We start from the raw sequence: 17,334 nt of genomic DNA, 5'->3' as shown, positions 1-17,334 counted from the left end.
CACAGCCCTGCTGCCAAGGGAAAAGGCCTCTGCGAGTGCCAATTCAAGGAATGCCTTTGATCAAGGGGAACCATCAGGGAGAAACTCTGCCTCTAAATTGAGCTGCTCTCTTGCCTTGCTACTTTGGGAAATGAATTTGTACTTGGAAAAACTCAGGCTGGGAGAGATCTTGGGAAGACATCCAATCCATTTCCCTACCCCAAATTGGTCCTGATGGCTCAATACAGTCTCCTCCAGGGCTATATTCATTTTACTACCAGATTTTTTTTTATTATTAATATCCAACTTAAATTTCCTTTCCTGCAGTCTGCTCCTATCCCATGGCAACACTGAGGGCAACTCTCCTCTGACCACTGCGCCTGGTGCACCCCACCCTGCCCAGTGTGGCGGGTGCCTTTCCAGCAGTGGTACCTATTTAAAGCTCAGGATTAGGGTGAACAAGGCTGGACCTGGCCAAGAGCACGTGAAGCTGAAGAGCCCCTGGACTGTCCTATCACTTTTCCTATTGCTGCGCTGGCATACGGGAGGGTTTGGTGGTGCGAGAGCGCACACCCGCTGTGCCCTGTGCAGGCACCAAACATCGTACCCAGGTGGGAAAGGAAGGTCAGGGGCTGCTGGCTTGTTGACCCATGAAGGGAGGCAATTATTCAGCTGATGAGGCCATGCAGGTGTTAATTAAAAAGCATGTGAAGCAGAACAGGTCACTGTTTGGTGTCATCCGCTCGTGAAATTAGCCTCATGGTGGTTCACCCAGCCCTCCCTGAGAGACAGGGCAGGGGAAGAGCAGCCTGTAGTACCTCTGCTCTTACCCTCATCTGCAGCTGAGCTCCTGTTCCTGGGTACCTCCTGGGTCCTGCCCAATGTCCCTGCTTTTTGGCCAAATCTCTGCTGGTTCCTTAGCAGGGAAAAATGTCTACCCACACCAAACTGGCCCGTAGCATAGCTGTGCAGGGGTGAGAGGGGTAACTGAAATAATAACTCCCGGCAGTCCAGGTGGAGAAACAAGCTCCCTAGTTACACACCGAGCTGGTGCAGGAGGTGCTCACATGGGGATGCTGATGGACACAGCCTCCCAGGTCAAGGAGGGATGTCCTTTGGTGGGGTCTCAGGTTTGCCCAGCATCCAGATTCGATCATCGGTGGCTCTGATCTGATCCCGTTTACTCTCCAGCCAAGGCCAGGAGGGAAAGCAGAGCTTTCCTCTGAGAAGCACCAAGGGCTGGTGCTCCCTGACCCAAAGGTTGCCAGTGAGCAGGTCTGCGGAGCCTTTTGGCAGCAGCTCGGCGGCAAAGCCCTTCCATTCTGCTGGAGAGCTCAGTGCTCCGCATGCGCTTCACAGCTCTGGGAGATGGGGCTTGGCATCTTCTCTGTCAACCCCTGGGACATGCCCATGTCAGGAGGATGCCCTGGTAGGAAGGAGTCTCCTGCTTCTTCTCCACATGAGCACTTGTCCGGAGCCAGGATGCTGTGCCAGGCTCCACACGAGCACCCTCCTGTGCCCGGCCAGAGCTCGCGGTGCGGTGGGGACCGGCAGCAGCACGGCTGATCATCAAAGAGTCAAACTCGAGCTGCTCCCTGAGAAATACAACTTAACGAATCCCAGTTTCCTGCCACTCTGTGTCTCATGGTTGGATTAGCTCACAGCTAATAAGGCACATGAGAGTTTTTCCCATGGTTTGGGGCACTCATAATGGCTCTCTCCCGTGTGGATTCTTTGATGTCTTATAATAGAGTTGATGATGAATCCATTTCCTCAGTGGGGACCCAAGTTTGGCACTCTCTTGTCTACCCAGATGCCTTTTTTTCATAAAACAATTAGACAATAGAAAAACAAAATGGAATTCAGTCTCTCTGAGGATCCTGCCTCGCTATGAAATCTGGCAGAAAGTGACCCCGAGTTTCAAAAGTGGGGTTGGACGGCAGGGACAGGCAGACAGATGCACACCCCCCCCACACTAGAGCAATGGCTCCCACCTCCTTCCCTTTCACAGCCAGGCTGGTGAGAACGAACGAGCACCCTTAACTCTGCCCTGTCGTGCCCGTTCACCACAGCACAGGCTGGAAGGCCAGGACCAAGGGCTTTTTCTAAAACTGTCCAACACCAGATGTTTTTTTCCTGAGGCCTCAGACACACACGTGCAGCACGCTGTTATTAAAACTGGCTCATACTCCCCGCGCACAGGGAAAAAAAATTAAGGCTGTGCGCAAGGTTAGTTCTCGACTTTGGCATCCAGCATTAAACCATGCAGGCTTGGTCGACTTCTGTTTGTTTTTATAGAGTTGCTTATAGACCGTCCCTCCTGCAGCATCCCAGCGGAGTGGAACAATCCGATGCACCAGCTGGATGAGAAGTGCTTCATGTGCTGCCAAATATACCATGTAAAAACCATAATGCAGCCACCTCTGGGGTGCAGCCTGACAAGCGCCCGGCGGCTCGCAGCAACACCCTGCAGCAGATTGAACTGAGAGGAGGGAGCCGCTTGAGAGGATGCACTGGTTCATTACACAGGCTTCCTCCTTTTGGTTTTCCGCCTGGTGTTTCCAGCCTGCCTCCCCCGGCACAGCTCTGCTATGGATTTTTCTTCCCCTGCTAATGTTTCTGTATTCAACTCAGACCGAGCCAAAGGCTCCTTTTAACTGAAAAAGGCCATTTGTCTCAGTATCTTATCATCTCTGTCTCAGTGTCAGCCCAAGCCTTGGATGCCTCCTTCCCCCAGCAGCAGGTTTCATTCCTGCATTTGGGATCCCACCCAGCCACCCTTTCTCAGCCACTTCTTGTTTTCCTCCAAGAGTTTTGGAGAAGCATTGCATGCCTCGCCATGGTGTTTCCCTGCCCAGACTGACTTGGGGCTGGCCTCTGCCAGACGAGGCAAGAGCCTCATTGAACCCCTGGTGTGGCCTCGGTGGGATGCCCAAGGGTGCAAGTGGCCCAGTCTCTGCTTATATGGCAAAATCTCCTGCTCCCCAGCATGGCCTCACCTCTGTGGAGCTACGAGCTGACCTCTACTGGATAGCACCAGGGATGTTAGCCCTCTCCCAAATTGCCCGGTGTCTTGGGCAGGGGTCCTCTCCCCCTCACCCAACAGCAAAGGCTCCCCATGGCTCACACAAAGGGTCTTACACGGCTGTGGTTAACGGTGCGGTGCCTGGGGAGTGCTGTTGGGGCACCCAGCACCCACTGCTGTGGGTCACATGCGGGTGGGGGCATCAGGGCGCAGGTTAGCAGGGATCTCTGCAGCACACAGGAGGGGTAGGAGACCTGAACCTGCCTTCCAAAGCCACTTGGGAGGAAATGCTGTGGGAGATCCACGGGTCTGCAGGGAAAAGCAAGGGATGTCCCCGCTCTCCTGGAGCCTGGAACCGAAGCCCAAATCTACCGGGGAGGGCTGATGTCAGCTCCAAAACAGCACTGCTTCCCTCTTCCCCTTCCTGCAGAAAGGGTGCTGGGTTCGCTGGGCCCTTGGTGGTGCCGGAGGCATCAGGCTGGTGCCAGTCAAATGATTGACAGCTGCCAATCTCCAGCGTGCCCAAGAGACAGAGTTAAGGTCCCTGCAGCCTTTCTCTCCCCCTGCGCCCCGGGGTGAAGCAGAGCAGGCCTGCGGGCTGGGGGTGGCCGAGGAGCTGTGCGGGTACCCCGCGGCTCCAAACCCCGCTGCACCTGCTACCCCCGCCCGCTGCCCGGGGAGGGGGCAGTGGGAGAAGGTGAGGCTTTGGGGCCGAGGCGGGGGTGCGATCCCCTTCCAGCTCCCGCCCGGGCCGGCAGCGTTCTCCTCCCGACCTCCGCTGGGGGCTGCGCGGGTCGAGCTTCAGCACCGCGGGGACTGCGCGGGGCTGCGCGGGGGGGGTGTCTGGGGGGTGGGGGTGGGGGGGCCGCTTTGTCTCCCCGCCCGCGGGGCCGGGGGTCGGCGGTTGTGGGAGGGCGGGAGGAGGAGCGCGGCCCGCCCCCGCCGCCGCGGTACAAAAGGGGTCGGGCGGGCGGCGGAGCAGCGTGTGCCGCCGGGCAGGGCAGGGCAGGGCAGGGCAGGGCAGGGCAGGGCAGGGCAGGGCGCAGCGGGCGGCGCTCCGGTCCCCTCCGCAGCGCCGTCCCGGCGGAGCCCGCGGCCGCCCCGTCCCGTCCCGCCCCGTCCCGCGCCACCGCCGCCGGGCCCGGGACCATGCGGCGGGCGCGGGCTCTGCGCCGCCGCGGAGCTCTGCTCGCCTGCCTCTCCCTGGGGACGCTGCTGGCCCTCGCCGACGCCAAGGGCGCCTTCTACCCCCCCGCCGCCCCCCTGCCCTACGGCGGCAGGTACAGCCTCTACACGGCCGGCTCCAGCCCGCAGCTCGGCCCCGGCAAGCCCGTGGGCAAGCACAAGTAAGCGACCCTTTGCGCGTCCGCGCAACCGCTCCGGGGGGCACCGGGAGCCGGCGCCGTCCCCGGGCATCGGCCCCAGGGTACCGGCTGCACGGCGGGGCTTTCCGAGCACCGCCTCCCGTCGGGCATCCCTTACCGGGCACAGACCGCAGGCACCGGGTACCGGCCGCACGTCTGGGCTCAGCAGGCGGCATCCCCGGGGGACCGGCTGCTGCGGGCACCCCTTGGTGGGTACCCGTCCCCCGGTACGGATCATGGGTACCATCCCCAGGGCTCGGTCGCGGGCATCCCTTGCTGGGCATCAGTCCCTGGGCACAGCCACGGGCGTCCCTTGCCCCACACCAGCTGCCGGGTACTGACCAGGGACTGGTGTGCAGGGTGGAGCAGGGGTGTCCCTGTGTCTCCGTGCACCCCCTCCGTGTAGAGCAAGGTGGGTGTCTGCTCAGTGCAGGGGGGGCGGGGGTTGTGTTTCCAAGAGGGAGCAGGCTACGTGCCGGGGGGACACGTGTGTGCTGCAGTCCCATGTGGGACAGGGCTGGGGGGGGCAGTGGGGTTGGGGATGCCTGTGTGTGTCTATGGGGTAGGTGCATGTACCTGTTCCGCATGACACGGGTGCGGGGCTGTGATGTGCGGGAGAGGAGGATGGCAGCGCGCAGACCTACGCGTGAAAACGCAGATTGGTTTGGAGGGAATTTGCCCATTTGCTTGTAAAGCACATACTTACTAGAGTTTAAATATATTTTCAAGTAACCTGGAAAGCTCAGGCAGAAGAGGAATGCGGGCTTTACACTTAACTGTAGATTTTTTCCATTCAGTTGCAGAAAGGCTGCTACATTGGTGGGGGGCTTGCTTCCCTCCCCGCTTGTTTGCTAGAACCATTTCTGTTGGGCTGCTTTGAAAAGGGGAGGATGTGGTGTTATGAAGAAGTTGAAATGAATAACGTAACATTCGAGACGAACAATACTGGCAGTGCCAGTGAGAGCTTTCCAAAACCCGTAACATTTTCCAGCTGCTCACTCTTAAAACATCAGGCTGGAGCTATAAAACTGCTAGCCACAGGTAGGTGAGAAAGAAAGGGGTTTCTAGAAGGAGAGTGAGCCAGAACCACCTTAACCCAAGTAGTCACAGGTAGGTAGTGTTTATTAGTAGTGACTAGTAGATCTGCATGTGTTGGCTACTAGCTTGCTTACAGAGGGGGTTAGCAGTGTGTTTGTAAGCAGATCTTGGATTTATAGATAGACAGTGATTCTAAATTTCCACATGCACACGCACACATGATCTCCCTTCCCTCCAGCTAAAAGTGGCTGGCCTTCACTCTTGCGTGGCCCGTGCACAGAAAAATGTCTCACTTTTGGAGGAGCGAGGAGCAGTGCGGATCCCTGCGCTGCTCTGAGCCTGGCAGCTTCTCACTGGGGCAGAGCCACTTGCATCTGGGCCAGTTGCTGCTGGGAGCTGTGGTGCCCATCCCAGGGGAGCAAAGAGAGCCCTTGGCGAGGGGCTGGGGTGGAGATGTGGTGCCGCTCCTGGGGGGAGCGAGGGGGATGCGCTGGGGGTGTGGGGTCAAGGGGTCCCTGCTGGGAGGGAGCAGGGAGAGTCAGGGTATCAGAGGGAGGATGAGCCTACTTGCACCTTGCTGCTTCACCGAGGAAGCTTCTGCCCCACGTGGGCTGTTGGAGGTGGAGGAGCCTGCTCGGGGCCTCTGAAGGGGGGCACTGGGGGCTTGTGGTGGGTCTTGGCATGGGAGGGGGACGTACTTTGTCTTCATGTGTTTGCCATCAGTGCTTGTCTCTCCTTCACCCATCTTTCCGCACTCAGGGTGAGCCAGAGCCCCACTGCTCTGTCACCAGAGGGTGACAGTGGGAGGTCTGGAGGGGGGGGCTGTGCACACACTCACATGCACACACACACACACACACATGCACACATTCACTCCCCCAAACAGACGACACTGCAGTCCTTCCCAAACCCTTCTGCTCCATCGTGACTGTCCCAGTCCCTTCCCTCACCTCCACTTGACAGAGGTGTCTCAATGCCATCCAGACCATCATCATGCCAAGCCCGTGAGAGCTGGGCTGAGACACTGCAGCTTGTTTCTCCCGTCAGCCCCGAGGCTGCTCTCCGCAGGCCATGCAATGGTGATGCCGGGGGACCACGACTGATTCTCAGCCTGTGCCCAGGCAGCCGAGCCACAGCGACCCCAGCTCGCACGGGGAGAGCTGGGTTCTCCCGCCTCACTGAACACCTCGTGGCACCTGCAGCTCACGCTGGCCCATCTGCTCCATCCCGCTGACCCTCCGTCTCTGCCTCAGCTCCATGCTGTGTGCCTGTGCCCTCTTCTCCTCCCACTCTGCCATCTGCCACATCCCTGTGCCCTTAATCCCTGCCTCACCGCACATCCATGCTGTCTCTGCCCCTGTGGACCAAGTCCATCTGCTCCTGCTGGCAGCCCTGCCTTCAGCTGGAACAGCCTCGGCCTCCATCTGTCCAAGCAGTGCTCCCACATCCTTCCCACACAGCCTTCCTCCCAGCCACCTCATCCTCAGCACCTGGGTTTGCTGCCTGGCTCAGGAGAGGGTCTGTTCCCACAGCTGGCTGGTACCCTGTGGCACTCAGCTGCCAGCGCGATGGCAGGAGGAAAGAGGCTTCACTCTTTGCACTGCCCATCCAAGGGATCTAAAGAAGTTTCCAGCCCCTGTCCAGCTCGGGACCTGTGTCCTGTCCCTGCCTCCACGGCGGAGGGACCTGTGATGCTGCAGCCCTGCAGAGCGGCCAGCCTGCATCTCCTCTCCCTCTGCTGACTGTAGCATCATGCTTGGTCCAGGTGTGACAGTACCCACAGCAACATCCAAAGGCTTTTGGGGTGCCCCAGTGTTGGCAGCACTCCAGGAGCTGCAGGAGGATGGACCACCCCTGCCAGATGCTGCTGGAGCTATTTCTGGGATGCTGTTCCCATAACTGCCGTTGCTGGTGGGATTCTGCTTGTGCCCCCAGCCCATCTCGCCACCCAGGTCACGCCGTGCTTAGCCCAGCCCAGCTCCAGGGCTGAGGCTTCGGGTGACCGCAGCTGCGCTCAGCACCCAACCCAGCCTCCTGCAGCGCGATGGCACCACAGATCTGCTTGGGGGGGGTTCTGGGTTTCTTGCAGACAGTGAAATTGCTAGCGAAAAATCAGAAGGCGAGGGTGCACAGCCTGTGTCCAGCACCGAGACTGGTTGCTCAGGCAGGGCTCAACTGCGGAGTGACCGCAGCTGGGGGAGGACAGGCAGCCACCAGCTCTGAGTGACATTGCGGGCCAGGCACTGCCTGAGGCTGCGCGGAGAGCCCAGCACAGCCGAGGTGAGCAGAGCCGTGTTGAGGGTGCAGGGGTTTAGCTGCACCCCCTTAACCCAGAGGAGAGATGCCCGGACCAAGGAAAAGGCTCCTCATTGCTGGGGAGCGGCACCCTGGCACCCGAAGGGCAGCGAGCGGGGCTGGCGGGGCTGGGCAGCGCTGGGTCCCATGGAGGTCCCTGGAGCTGGTCGGGTGAAGGCAGGTGAAAGCAGGGTGCCTGAGGACACCCAGGAGCAGGAGCCGATTCACCCAGGCTGGCCACACCAGGAGCGCCTGCCTGGCCCTTGCCTGTGCACCCAGCAACCAGGCTGGGCACGGGGGGGACTTTGCTCTGTCCCCACTCCCTGCACTCCCCCAGGTCCCACTGCTGTCCCTGTCCCAAGTGGGTGGGCAATGCCCCCTCCCCAGCAGCTGTGCAGGCTGGGGGGTCCCTCCAGCTGCCGGCCCCCCCAAGACCTCACCGGCAGCGTTAGGCAGGGCAGGCAGACCTGCCTGGGGATGGGTCGAGTAGCCGGGGTGCTGCTATCAGCTGGGGCGGGGGTGACGGTCCAGGGCAGGGAGTGATTTGTCTCGCTGTGCTTCCCCCTAGGAGCTACTGTGCCTATGTGGTGCAGCGCAACGTGACGTGCACGCTGCAGGACGGGGCCGAGAGCTACGTCAAAGCCGAGTACCACAAGTGCAGCTGGGGACCCAAGTGCCCGGGGAAAGTGCTGTGAGTACAGGGGATGCTGGGGCATGGTTCCCTTCCCCTCCCAGCTTCAGGTCGCAGCTCTCCTTGGGCTCCCGAGTCCCCATGCCATCCTTCCGACCATCAACCCCCATTTTCCAGAGGGCAGTGAAAGGGGCTGAAGGGCTTTTCCTGGACGAGGCAGTCAGTGGCAGGGCAGCGGTGCTGGGAGGAGGCAGGATGGGATCTGTCAGGAGGGAGAGGGAGCTCTATCCCTCATCAGAAATAAGTCAGGAAATCATGGGAAGCGGAGAGGGGGGGATGCGTACCCATGTGCGCAGGGAAGTGTTTTGTTAAAAACCTGCAATTTGGCAGAGAGATGGCAGCTAGGTGGGAGCCTCACCAAGAGGAGGAGGGAATGGAGCCCGTGGCTGGGGATGGCTGAGGGCTTCCTGCCCCAGGGAAGTATTTGCAAAAGTCTCTGCCGATGCTGGAGGGAAACAGCCCGTTGTGCCACAGCCGGAGCTGCAGCCGGGGCAGGGTGGACACTGGGGCTTTGTGCTTTTCCGCGCTCCGCAGCCCCTGGCCGGGGATGCTGCTCCATGCAGAAATGCTGCACTCCTGCATCCTCCCTGGGCCCGCCGAGAGCAGCAGAGCTGAGCACCAAGGAGAACCGGGCTGAGAGGGGCTTTCATCGGAACCTGGCACCCCTCCTGCAGCACTGGCACACGGCGCTGCAGCCAGCTGGGACTCGCCATGTGCCGGCGGTGCCGCAGGCTCAGCTCGCAGCCGCTCCAGGCAGAGAGGGCTGTTGGACCTGCTCGCTGACTCGCTGGTTCCTTGCTCCCATTGCAAGTGCTTTAGTAGCATTTGCAGACTTCAGGACATCCTGCAGCTGCTGGTACCCGTGGAAGAGACCCCCAAAACCTCTCCCATGTCTGCCGTGCCCGCTGCTTGGCTCCTCCAGCCCTTCAAACAAAACCAGAGCAAAACCAGGGTGTTTTCTGAAAGCGGCTGGACCTGCTGCTAGACTTTTGCACAGCCTTGGATGCTGCATCCATGCACGAGAGGGAAACTTCTTTTTTTCCACATGCTGGGGCCATCAGCTAATGTTTGTGCAGCTGCAATAAATACTTCCCCTTGCTGCTGTTTGGAGCAGGGGAGGAAGGGTTCGGAGGTGCCAAAGGGATCCGGGCTTCTCTGCAGAGGCTGATGTGATGCAGAGAAGGTGCCTTGTCTTCTGGATGCCATTCTCATCCTCGCTTCACCCCCTGACAGTGGCTGAGCACAACAGTCTCCTGCTGTTGTACATCTGGGCAGGTTTCTACACACCAAGAAGGAAAGACCATAGAAACTTGGCAGCATCTGTGAAGAGGAATAACAAAAAGAAGAGCTTGTTTTGAAACTGTCCCGTGCCTTTGGGAAATTGTTGATGTTGAGAAATTTTGAAGCGATTCAAAGAACAGAGGATTTGGGTTTGCTTTCGCCTCCTGCCCTGTGGTACGTACAGAGGCGGCTGTATCGCACTGGGAGTCACGTGGAAGTGGCATTGCCTGGGGGATGCAGCCTGGGCCGGGGGCACCGAGGACTGGTGAGGGACAGGGAGGACAGGACTCAGCCCCATGTGCTGCACCGAGTGACTGGATAAGTGCGAGTGCCTTATGCAGCCCCTCTGTGCAGCACGGACGGTTGTGCCGCCTCCTCTGAGACCTTCTGCTGAACGTGCTGGAGAAGAACAAGGGCCCGATTGTGCGTGTTGTTGCAAAACAGCAAACTTCAGGATTTTCAGGCCCTGGTAAATTCAGATTGGAAATTTCCAAAAGGCAGGTTCAAAGCATTTGGCATTTCAGAGGTGGTGAGGAACATGCTGTCTTCAGCCCTGCGCAGCTCAGCTCGGCTGGTGGGGGGAGCAGGGGTGCTGGAGGGTCCTGTCCCATCCCTGCCACCTCCCAGGAAAGTGCCATGGAAGAGCTGGGAGCAGCTGAGTCCTCCTCACTGGGCTGGTGGGACCCCACTTAGAGCGAGAGCAGACAGGGAGGGTGTCAATGTCCAACCGGGCAAGGAGGTGGGCTCCCACCCTTGTTTACTGTGTACGGGAGGGGATCTATGTTGTAATGCCCAAACTGGTGATGGAGAAACCTCCCAGGCCATCCCAGCTGGGGGCAGAGGGAGGTGTAAGGACCCGTCCCTCTGTGCACACCCCATGGCATCGTCCCCGGTGAACCTCACCAGGGCTCTGCTGCCCCACTGCCAAAGCTCTCGCCTGCAAGGCCAGCCCGAGCCACATAGGCTTCCCGTCAAACTGATGCCCTCTACACACGGAGAGACTACCTTTCCGAAGGCATTTCAACCCTCCTGGAGGCTTCAGAACAGGACTAGAATTGAGAAGAGGGTTTTTGTACCCCACTAGGAAAGTCTTTAGGTGAATTCAAAGTGCAAAACACACCCACAAGAAGCCCAGCCCCCTCCTGGAAGTGATCCGAGCTTGTGGGGGTTTTGGAGTCACTTTCATCATTTCACCTCATGCTCCCCCAGACCAAAAGTTGCCAAACTATGTGGCATCTGTCACAGTGGTTGTCTATCGAGCCAGAGACCACAGCTGCTACACTTAGAGCTGCTTTTCTAAACTAACATCAGGAGTCCCAGGTTAAAAAAAAATCCAACAAACAAACAAACAAAAACCTCTCCAGAAACCACAGATACATAAATAACTGCTCTGCTCAGATAGACCCTCCTCATCCCCAGGCTGTTCTCAGTCTTCTCTAGTTGTGTTACCAACTTATTGGGGAGAACTCTGCTCTTACCGTGTGCTGTTGCACCTGCACCTCATGGTCCAGTCCTGGGGAGGGCGGGCACGTGTTTTCGGAGTGCTGGTTAATGAGCTGTGTCCCTGATGGACACTGCTAATGCTACATCGAGCTATGGTGCAGGAAGAGCTCTTGGAGGAGGTGGGTCATGGTCTGCAGGGGCAGCACACGGGTCTCAGCCAGGCTTTCCCATGTGCCCAGCTTTCCCACATCCAACAGCACCCATGGCCCTGCTCTTCTCTATTGCTTACGCTGAGGTTGCTTCTCTAAACTGTCTTCTCTCTTCCCCCCCTCTCCTGGAAAGGTACCGCACCTTCTTCAGACCCAAATACAAGATTGGCTACAAGACAGTGACCGAGCTAGCCTGGAGGTGCTGCCCGGGCTTCATGGGAGAAGGGTGCCACGACAGCCCGACCGACCAACCTGGCCTCCTGCCCCAACATCCCAGCCCTAAAATGCCTCCTGGGCAAAAGATGTTTCCAATCCCCAGACTTCCTCCCCATCCAAAAAGCCACCCTGACCTGTTTCCAGGACCAAAGAAGAATCAGTATGGTGAGATCTCGCTCCTGCTTCACATCCCCAGGTTACCACACAACGAGCACACTCTCAAACCTCTCTGTTCTTCCTGTTCCAGCACAGGGCACGAACTTGGCAAACCTGCAGTGCATGACCTGCTTTCTGATCAGAGACCTGACATTTGATTGCTTTGAGGATCACTTGCTTTTTCAATACAGTTTCTTTCAAAACACACTGCTTCAAAATTGCCTTTCCTTATTGCTTTTTTCCATTAATTTTGGGGTCAATGAGTGTCTCAAGATGAAACTCCCCCGGGCTGTTCTCATCACCTGCTATTCAACTTGAGAGCAGAGGGCTTGATCCCATGCAGTGGAAGAAAGAGGGTTTCCTGATCTGCTTCAGGACAGATGTTAGGGGAAAGGAGGACGGGTGGGCTGATATTTGGCTGAAATGATGAGAGGGAGGCAGGAGCTAATGTTAGCATGGGAAGGACTCAAATCTAGAAGACAGCCAAGGAGGGATGTTAAAGGAGCACCAGCCCTGACTGTCCCCTTTCTCTTTCCCTATGCAGGCAGGAAGCTGCCCGGCCTCTTCGGGGACCGCCTGGATCGGCTGGAGGAGGAGGTGAGGCGCCTTTCCCAGTCCTATGACAGCCTGCACACCATGGTGAGCGGCCTGGGGGACCGCCTGCGGCTGGCCATCCAGGAGGACACCACCAAGATGATCGGCTCCCTGATGAACAGCCCAGGCACGCCTGACTCGACAGTGGGCTTCGGCATCATTCCTGATGGTTTGGTGGATGTGGCGGACAAAGCCGACATCACCACGTACCCTCCCATGGGGGAGATCCTGACCAAAGTGACGGAGGTGAGCGACGTGCTGAAAACCAAGGCAGATTTGCTGCACGAGGTTCGTGGCATGGTCCTGGACCATGATGGGCAGATCAAGCATCTTCTGGAGTCAGCCCGGCCCTCGCCCCTTACCTCCATCGACCTGCTGGAGGAGTACGTGGACACACGGCTGAGCAACCTGCGCGGAGAGCTGCTCGATGGCTTCGAGAAGAAGCTAGGGAAGATCCAGACCACATGCGATTTCCGGATTCAAGAGGTGCAGCAGCAGTGCGAGGAGGAGAAAGCTGCCAACCTGCGGCTGCAGCAGACGCTGGATGGGAAGGAGCTAGAGATCAAGAAAGAGATCTCCCAGCTGGAGACCCAAATCCAAGGGCTGACGGTGGTGGAAAGCTGCTGCAGCAACCTGGACTACCTCACCGATCGCATGAACATTCTTGAGAAAGGTCTTCACAGCATCTCCGAGTCCCAGAAGAACTTGCACTCACGGCTGGATGGGGAAATCTCCACTGTCACCTTAGGGAACCTTTTTGAAGGGCGCTTTGAAGACCTGGAAGCCAGACTCAATGCTACAGAGAGAGAAACAGGGAGCTGCTGCTCCAGTATCGGGGACAGCATGAGAGGCATGGTGGTGGCAGAGGTGGATGGCATGAGGACTGCCTTTGAAGACAAAATGCAGACCTTGGAGGACAGGTTCATGACCATCGTGGGAGAGTTGAACAATGCCAGTTCTCCCGTGGGAATGGACGGAGCGGTGGTGCCTGTGCTGGAAGGGGAGCTCGCCAGCATGAGGAAACGCACGGACGAGACACTGGAGGTGTTGCAGAATCGCCTCATCACTCTGGAGAGCACTTGTTCCCTGGGCTGCACCTCTGCCTCCAGAGATGTGGAGACCTTCCGGACAGAGATTGAAGACTGCCAGAACAAGAACCAGGACCTGCTTCTCCGGATGGACAGCAACTACGACCTCCTGCGCAAGCTGAACGCCACCATCCTGGAGATCCAGCGGCGAATCGAGGAGGAAGCATCGGGGGCTTTGCAAGGGGAGATCACCTTGCTAAAGATCAACCTGAACACTGTGAGCAAGTCTCTGACGGGGCTCAAGGACTCTGTCTCCCAGTACTCAGACACCGTGACACATGTCAACTCCTCGCTGGATGAGCACGAGCGGAAGATCGAGGATGAGGTCCACTCCATCCAGGAGAAAGTCAATGACCAAGGCTCCCAGCTCTTCTTCAGCAACCGGCGTGTCCTGAACCTCAAAGGAGACTTGGAGCGACTCAAAGCCAGGATTGTCAGCGACCTGAGCTCCTGCAAGAACGTGGCCCACGACCTGCAGCAGGAGATCGCTCACTTTGATGACCGGGTGGCCCGGGTGGAGAGCGTCTGTGGCAGGCTGGGTGCTGTCACGGGCAGCCTGGACGGCATCAGGGATGAACTGGAGAAACACACGGGCAGTCTGTGGGACTACATGGACCACATGAATGGGACCCTGGCTGCCCACTCTCAGGAAATAACGGGACTGAAGGACAACCTGCTGGACTGCCAAGCCAAGGTCTCCGAGCTGGCAGAGCAGGTCGGCCACTTGGAAGAGCAGGCGGAGGGGAAGCAGCATTAGCTGCGCTGCCACGTGCTGCTCCCTTCTCCTCGCCGTGAAGGGCAGGATTAACTTATATCACACAGACTCGCTCCAATGTGACAACAGTTCTTGAGATAACTTTTTTAATGAAAAGATAAATTAAAAGCTGCTACAAATCCTTTTTTTAAAAAAAAAATCTTATTGGCCCCACTTTTCCGTAACTCTGCCATAGGGTACTTGCCTCCCGACGCTCAGCAGCTGTCCCGACCCTGGTGCAGCAGTGTCCCTGCCTCCGGGCTGGGGGCGTTGCTTTGGCTCCTGGGCTGATCACCCCAGAAGGACAATTCAGGAGGAAGCTGGAGGCGGGAATGTGGGGGTTTTTTTTATTATTTTATTTTTGTGGATTTATCACTTCTTGAAGAATAAAACCCTGTAGTTGTCAGTTGAGGAATAGAGTTTCTCTGACCTAAAGACCACCTGCGTCTTAATCCAGGGACTGAGCAGAGCCAGGGCTCCTTACAGGGAACAAAACTCACCACAGGAATTGCGGATTTCAAAGAACACATGTATTCACACATCCCCCTGGGAACTGCCTTCCCCTCTCCGAGATGGCAGCCCTCCTTGCGCACGGTAAATCCATTTATACTGCTCACTCCTTCATGCAAACGCACATGCCTTACTGAGCTGATGCATTAGGAAAACACACGCATGCATACGGCATGTGTATGTATATTTTTGAACAATCCACTGTCATGGTGTTCATCTGATCGCAAAGTTCCCTTTTGCTGCTCCCACGTCCCTTGCCATATTTCGAAGAACCACACTGAGCAGCTAAAAACCACCGCAGCAGCATTTGGGGGAGAACCCTGCGGTCTCTTGGGGCTGCCGTGCTTTGCAATCCCACTTCACTGTGCTCCCTGGTCACACCTGGGACCGACACAAAGGGTTATGGAAAACTCGTGTCTTCCCCAGAGACTTGTGTCTGTAGGTCTCTGCAGAGACCAAGATGGGCATGGAGCAGTCCTGTCCCCCAGCTCTAGTTCTCGCCTGTTTTATTGCTTAAACTGTGAACGTGGTTTCCCTCATCTCATCCCGGGGCAGGAGCTGCAGCTACTCCAGGGTGTGAGCATGAAGCTTTCCCTGTCCGGCAGTGCAGGAGCAGGAGCCTGTGTCTTCCTCATGTTCCACCGAGCCTGCTGGGATGCCAACAGCCCTGAGGACCCGCACCAACACAGAGCATCAGGGAGGGGGAGGCAAAGCACCTTTGAGAAGACCTCTCGAGACCTCTCCTCAGCCCAGCCTGGGAATGAAAAAATTATTTACCCAACTTGACTCTAGTTTCCCCCAAACACGCAGGTTGGAGAAAGTTGTACGTGTTCCTCAGCAACTCCAGCCTTGCCCTATGGAGCAGGCACCTGGACTGTGTGGCTGTTGCACACAAAACCTGCGTCTCCCAGGAAGCCCAGCATGGGTGTCCTCTGCTGCTCAGCCAACAAGGACTTCATTACCAGAAAGGATGAAGAGAAAATTAAAGAGCCTCCATTTTAACAGCTCTGGCACTTTATAGCAGAGGAACATTTTTTTCTGTCAGCTCGGCATTGCAGCTCACGGACCCTGCCACACCAGCTAGCCTTCAGCTCCCACCTCACGCCCATCACCCTCACCACGTCATCCCTGCTCTTCTGCACCACAATTCCCCCCCTGCTCCCATCCGCCTCACAAAGGAGCAGCTCTGTGCTCTCACCAGCACAAAGCAGCAGCAGCTCCCAGCAGAGATGCATCTGGGTGCCTTTTCTCCTCCATTTCCTCCTGTGAAAACTGGACGAGCTCCCTGAAACAGATGCTTCCAGGCTGGGGAGGACCATAGGGATCACCGAGTCCATCGTGTTACCCTGACGCTGTAAAAGCTCCTTCCCCTGCCAGAGGCGCACGGGCCATCAGCTGTACGAGCAGGGAGAGGGGACCTGGCCTCCCACCGCTGACGTAGCCCTGCCAGCTTGCAGGCTGCCGGGTGCTCGCAGCACCAGAATCCACTCTCGCTGCTCTGAGCTTTGCCGATTTGGAGCTACGCCGCAGCTGCTGAGACGCTTCTCCAGCAGAGGAGCAACCTCCAGCTGCCTTTGGGCATCCTGCAAAACCTGCTCTTAGACAACAAAACCTTTACCCCCCCACCCCAGCCCACGGAAGGAGTCTCAAGCTAGCCCCGGGGGGCTTTGCGATGGGCCAGGGGAGCCCTCGCTGCACGGGAGCATCCTGCCCGTGCTCCCTCCTCGCCCTCTCGCAACAGGGAGAAAAAGGCCTGCAGCAACCAAAGAGAAAACTAAACCACGGGCCAGGCTGACCCCTTCCCAGGGCTGGGTTAGAGAGCACCTGAACAGCAACAGCTTCCTCCAGCACAGAGGGAGCCAGGACTGGCCATAATAAAATTAGGACAAGGAAGAAGTCTGTCCTTCCAGAAAATGGTGCTATGTTTGGACTATTCCTGACCAGTCACTTGAAGCTATGGACAGGTTATATTTCAGTTCTCAACTATTCATGTTTAAAAAGTGAAAGGAACTTTGTACAAAATGGGGCATTTTTTAAAATTTTTTTTTTCTTGCAGAGAGGGAAGGAGATGATGCCTGTGCAGTTGTTCTTGCACAGACAGCGTTTCAAGGCAGTTGATAACTGATCCTGTTAAAAGGCTGTTTTGTTGTTTTTAAAACCTTGTACATTTGTTCAGATTTTAAAAAGCTGAAAAAGTGTTTGTACTGGAAAGGAAAAAAATAAAGTATTTCTTGCTGAGGTTTCCAGGATCAAAATGACTTGTGTGACTTTCAGAAGAAAGCAGAGCTGGAGCTCAAGCAGGAAGGCAGGCAGCCTAGGAGGAGATGATTTGCTCACACGCAGCAGTCAGGGAAGGAGAAGGTGGATGCCAGACTGGAGGAAGGAACCCAGCAGTGCTCCTGCCTGTTTTATTTTATTTTGTGTAATTACAGGTACAGCCCCAGCCCAGGGACACCAGGCCAGCTGAACACACAGCAGTGCTGGCACCCAGGTGTCAGAGGCAGCGTGGGGACGGGCTGGTCACATCCCAGCCCAACCCTGCGTTAGGGCAGCTGAGCTGGACTCAAACGCTCCAGTACGGGGCACAGAAATAAGCTCCTGGCACAAGAGTATGGCAGGCTACGAGCACAAGGGAAATTCACCCCCTGTGCACATACATAATGCCCAATGAATTTTGCAACATTATCTGAA

The 17,334-nt window shown here is 57.2% G+C and overlaps 1 protein-coding gene across 1 annotated transcript; it reads left to right on the top strand.

Moving 5' to 3' along the window:
* The first annotated feature begins 4,153 nt into the window (after positions 1 to 4,153).
* EMILIN3 (elastin microfibril interfacer 3) lies at positions 4,154 to 14,136 on the top strand. The gene is made up of 4 exons (XM_054845829.1): positions 4,154 to 4,350; positions 8,270 to 8,392; positions 11,459 to 11,706; positions 12,242 to 14,136. The coding sequence occupies exons 1-4, from the start codon at positions 4,154 to 4,156 to the stop codon at positions 14,134 to 14,136; spliced, it is 2,463 nt and encodes an 820-aa protein (XP_054701804.1).
* Positions 14,137 to 17,334: the final 3,198 nt, after the last annotated feature.

Source organism: Grus americana, chromosome 17 (assembly GCF_028858705.1).
Source record: "Grus americana isolate bGruAme1 chromosome 17, bGruAme1.mat, whole genome shotgun sequence".
In the NCBI taxonomy this organism is placed as follows: Eukaryota; Metazoa; Chordata; class Aves; order Gruiformes; family Gruidae; genus Grus; species Grus americana.
The sequence above is the reverse complement of the archived record's forward strand: the minus strand, read 5'-3'. Positions and strand labels throughout refer to the sequence as shown.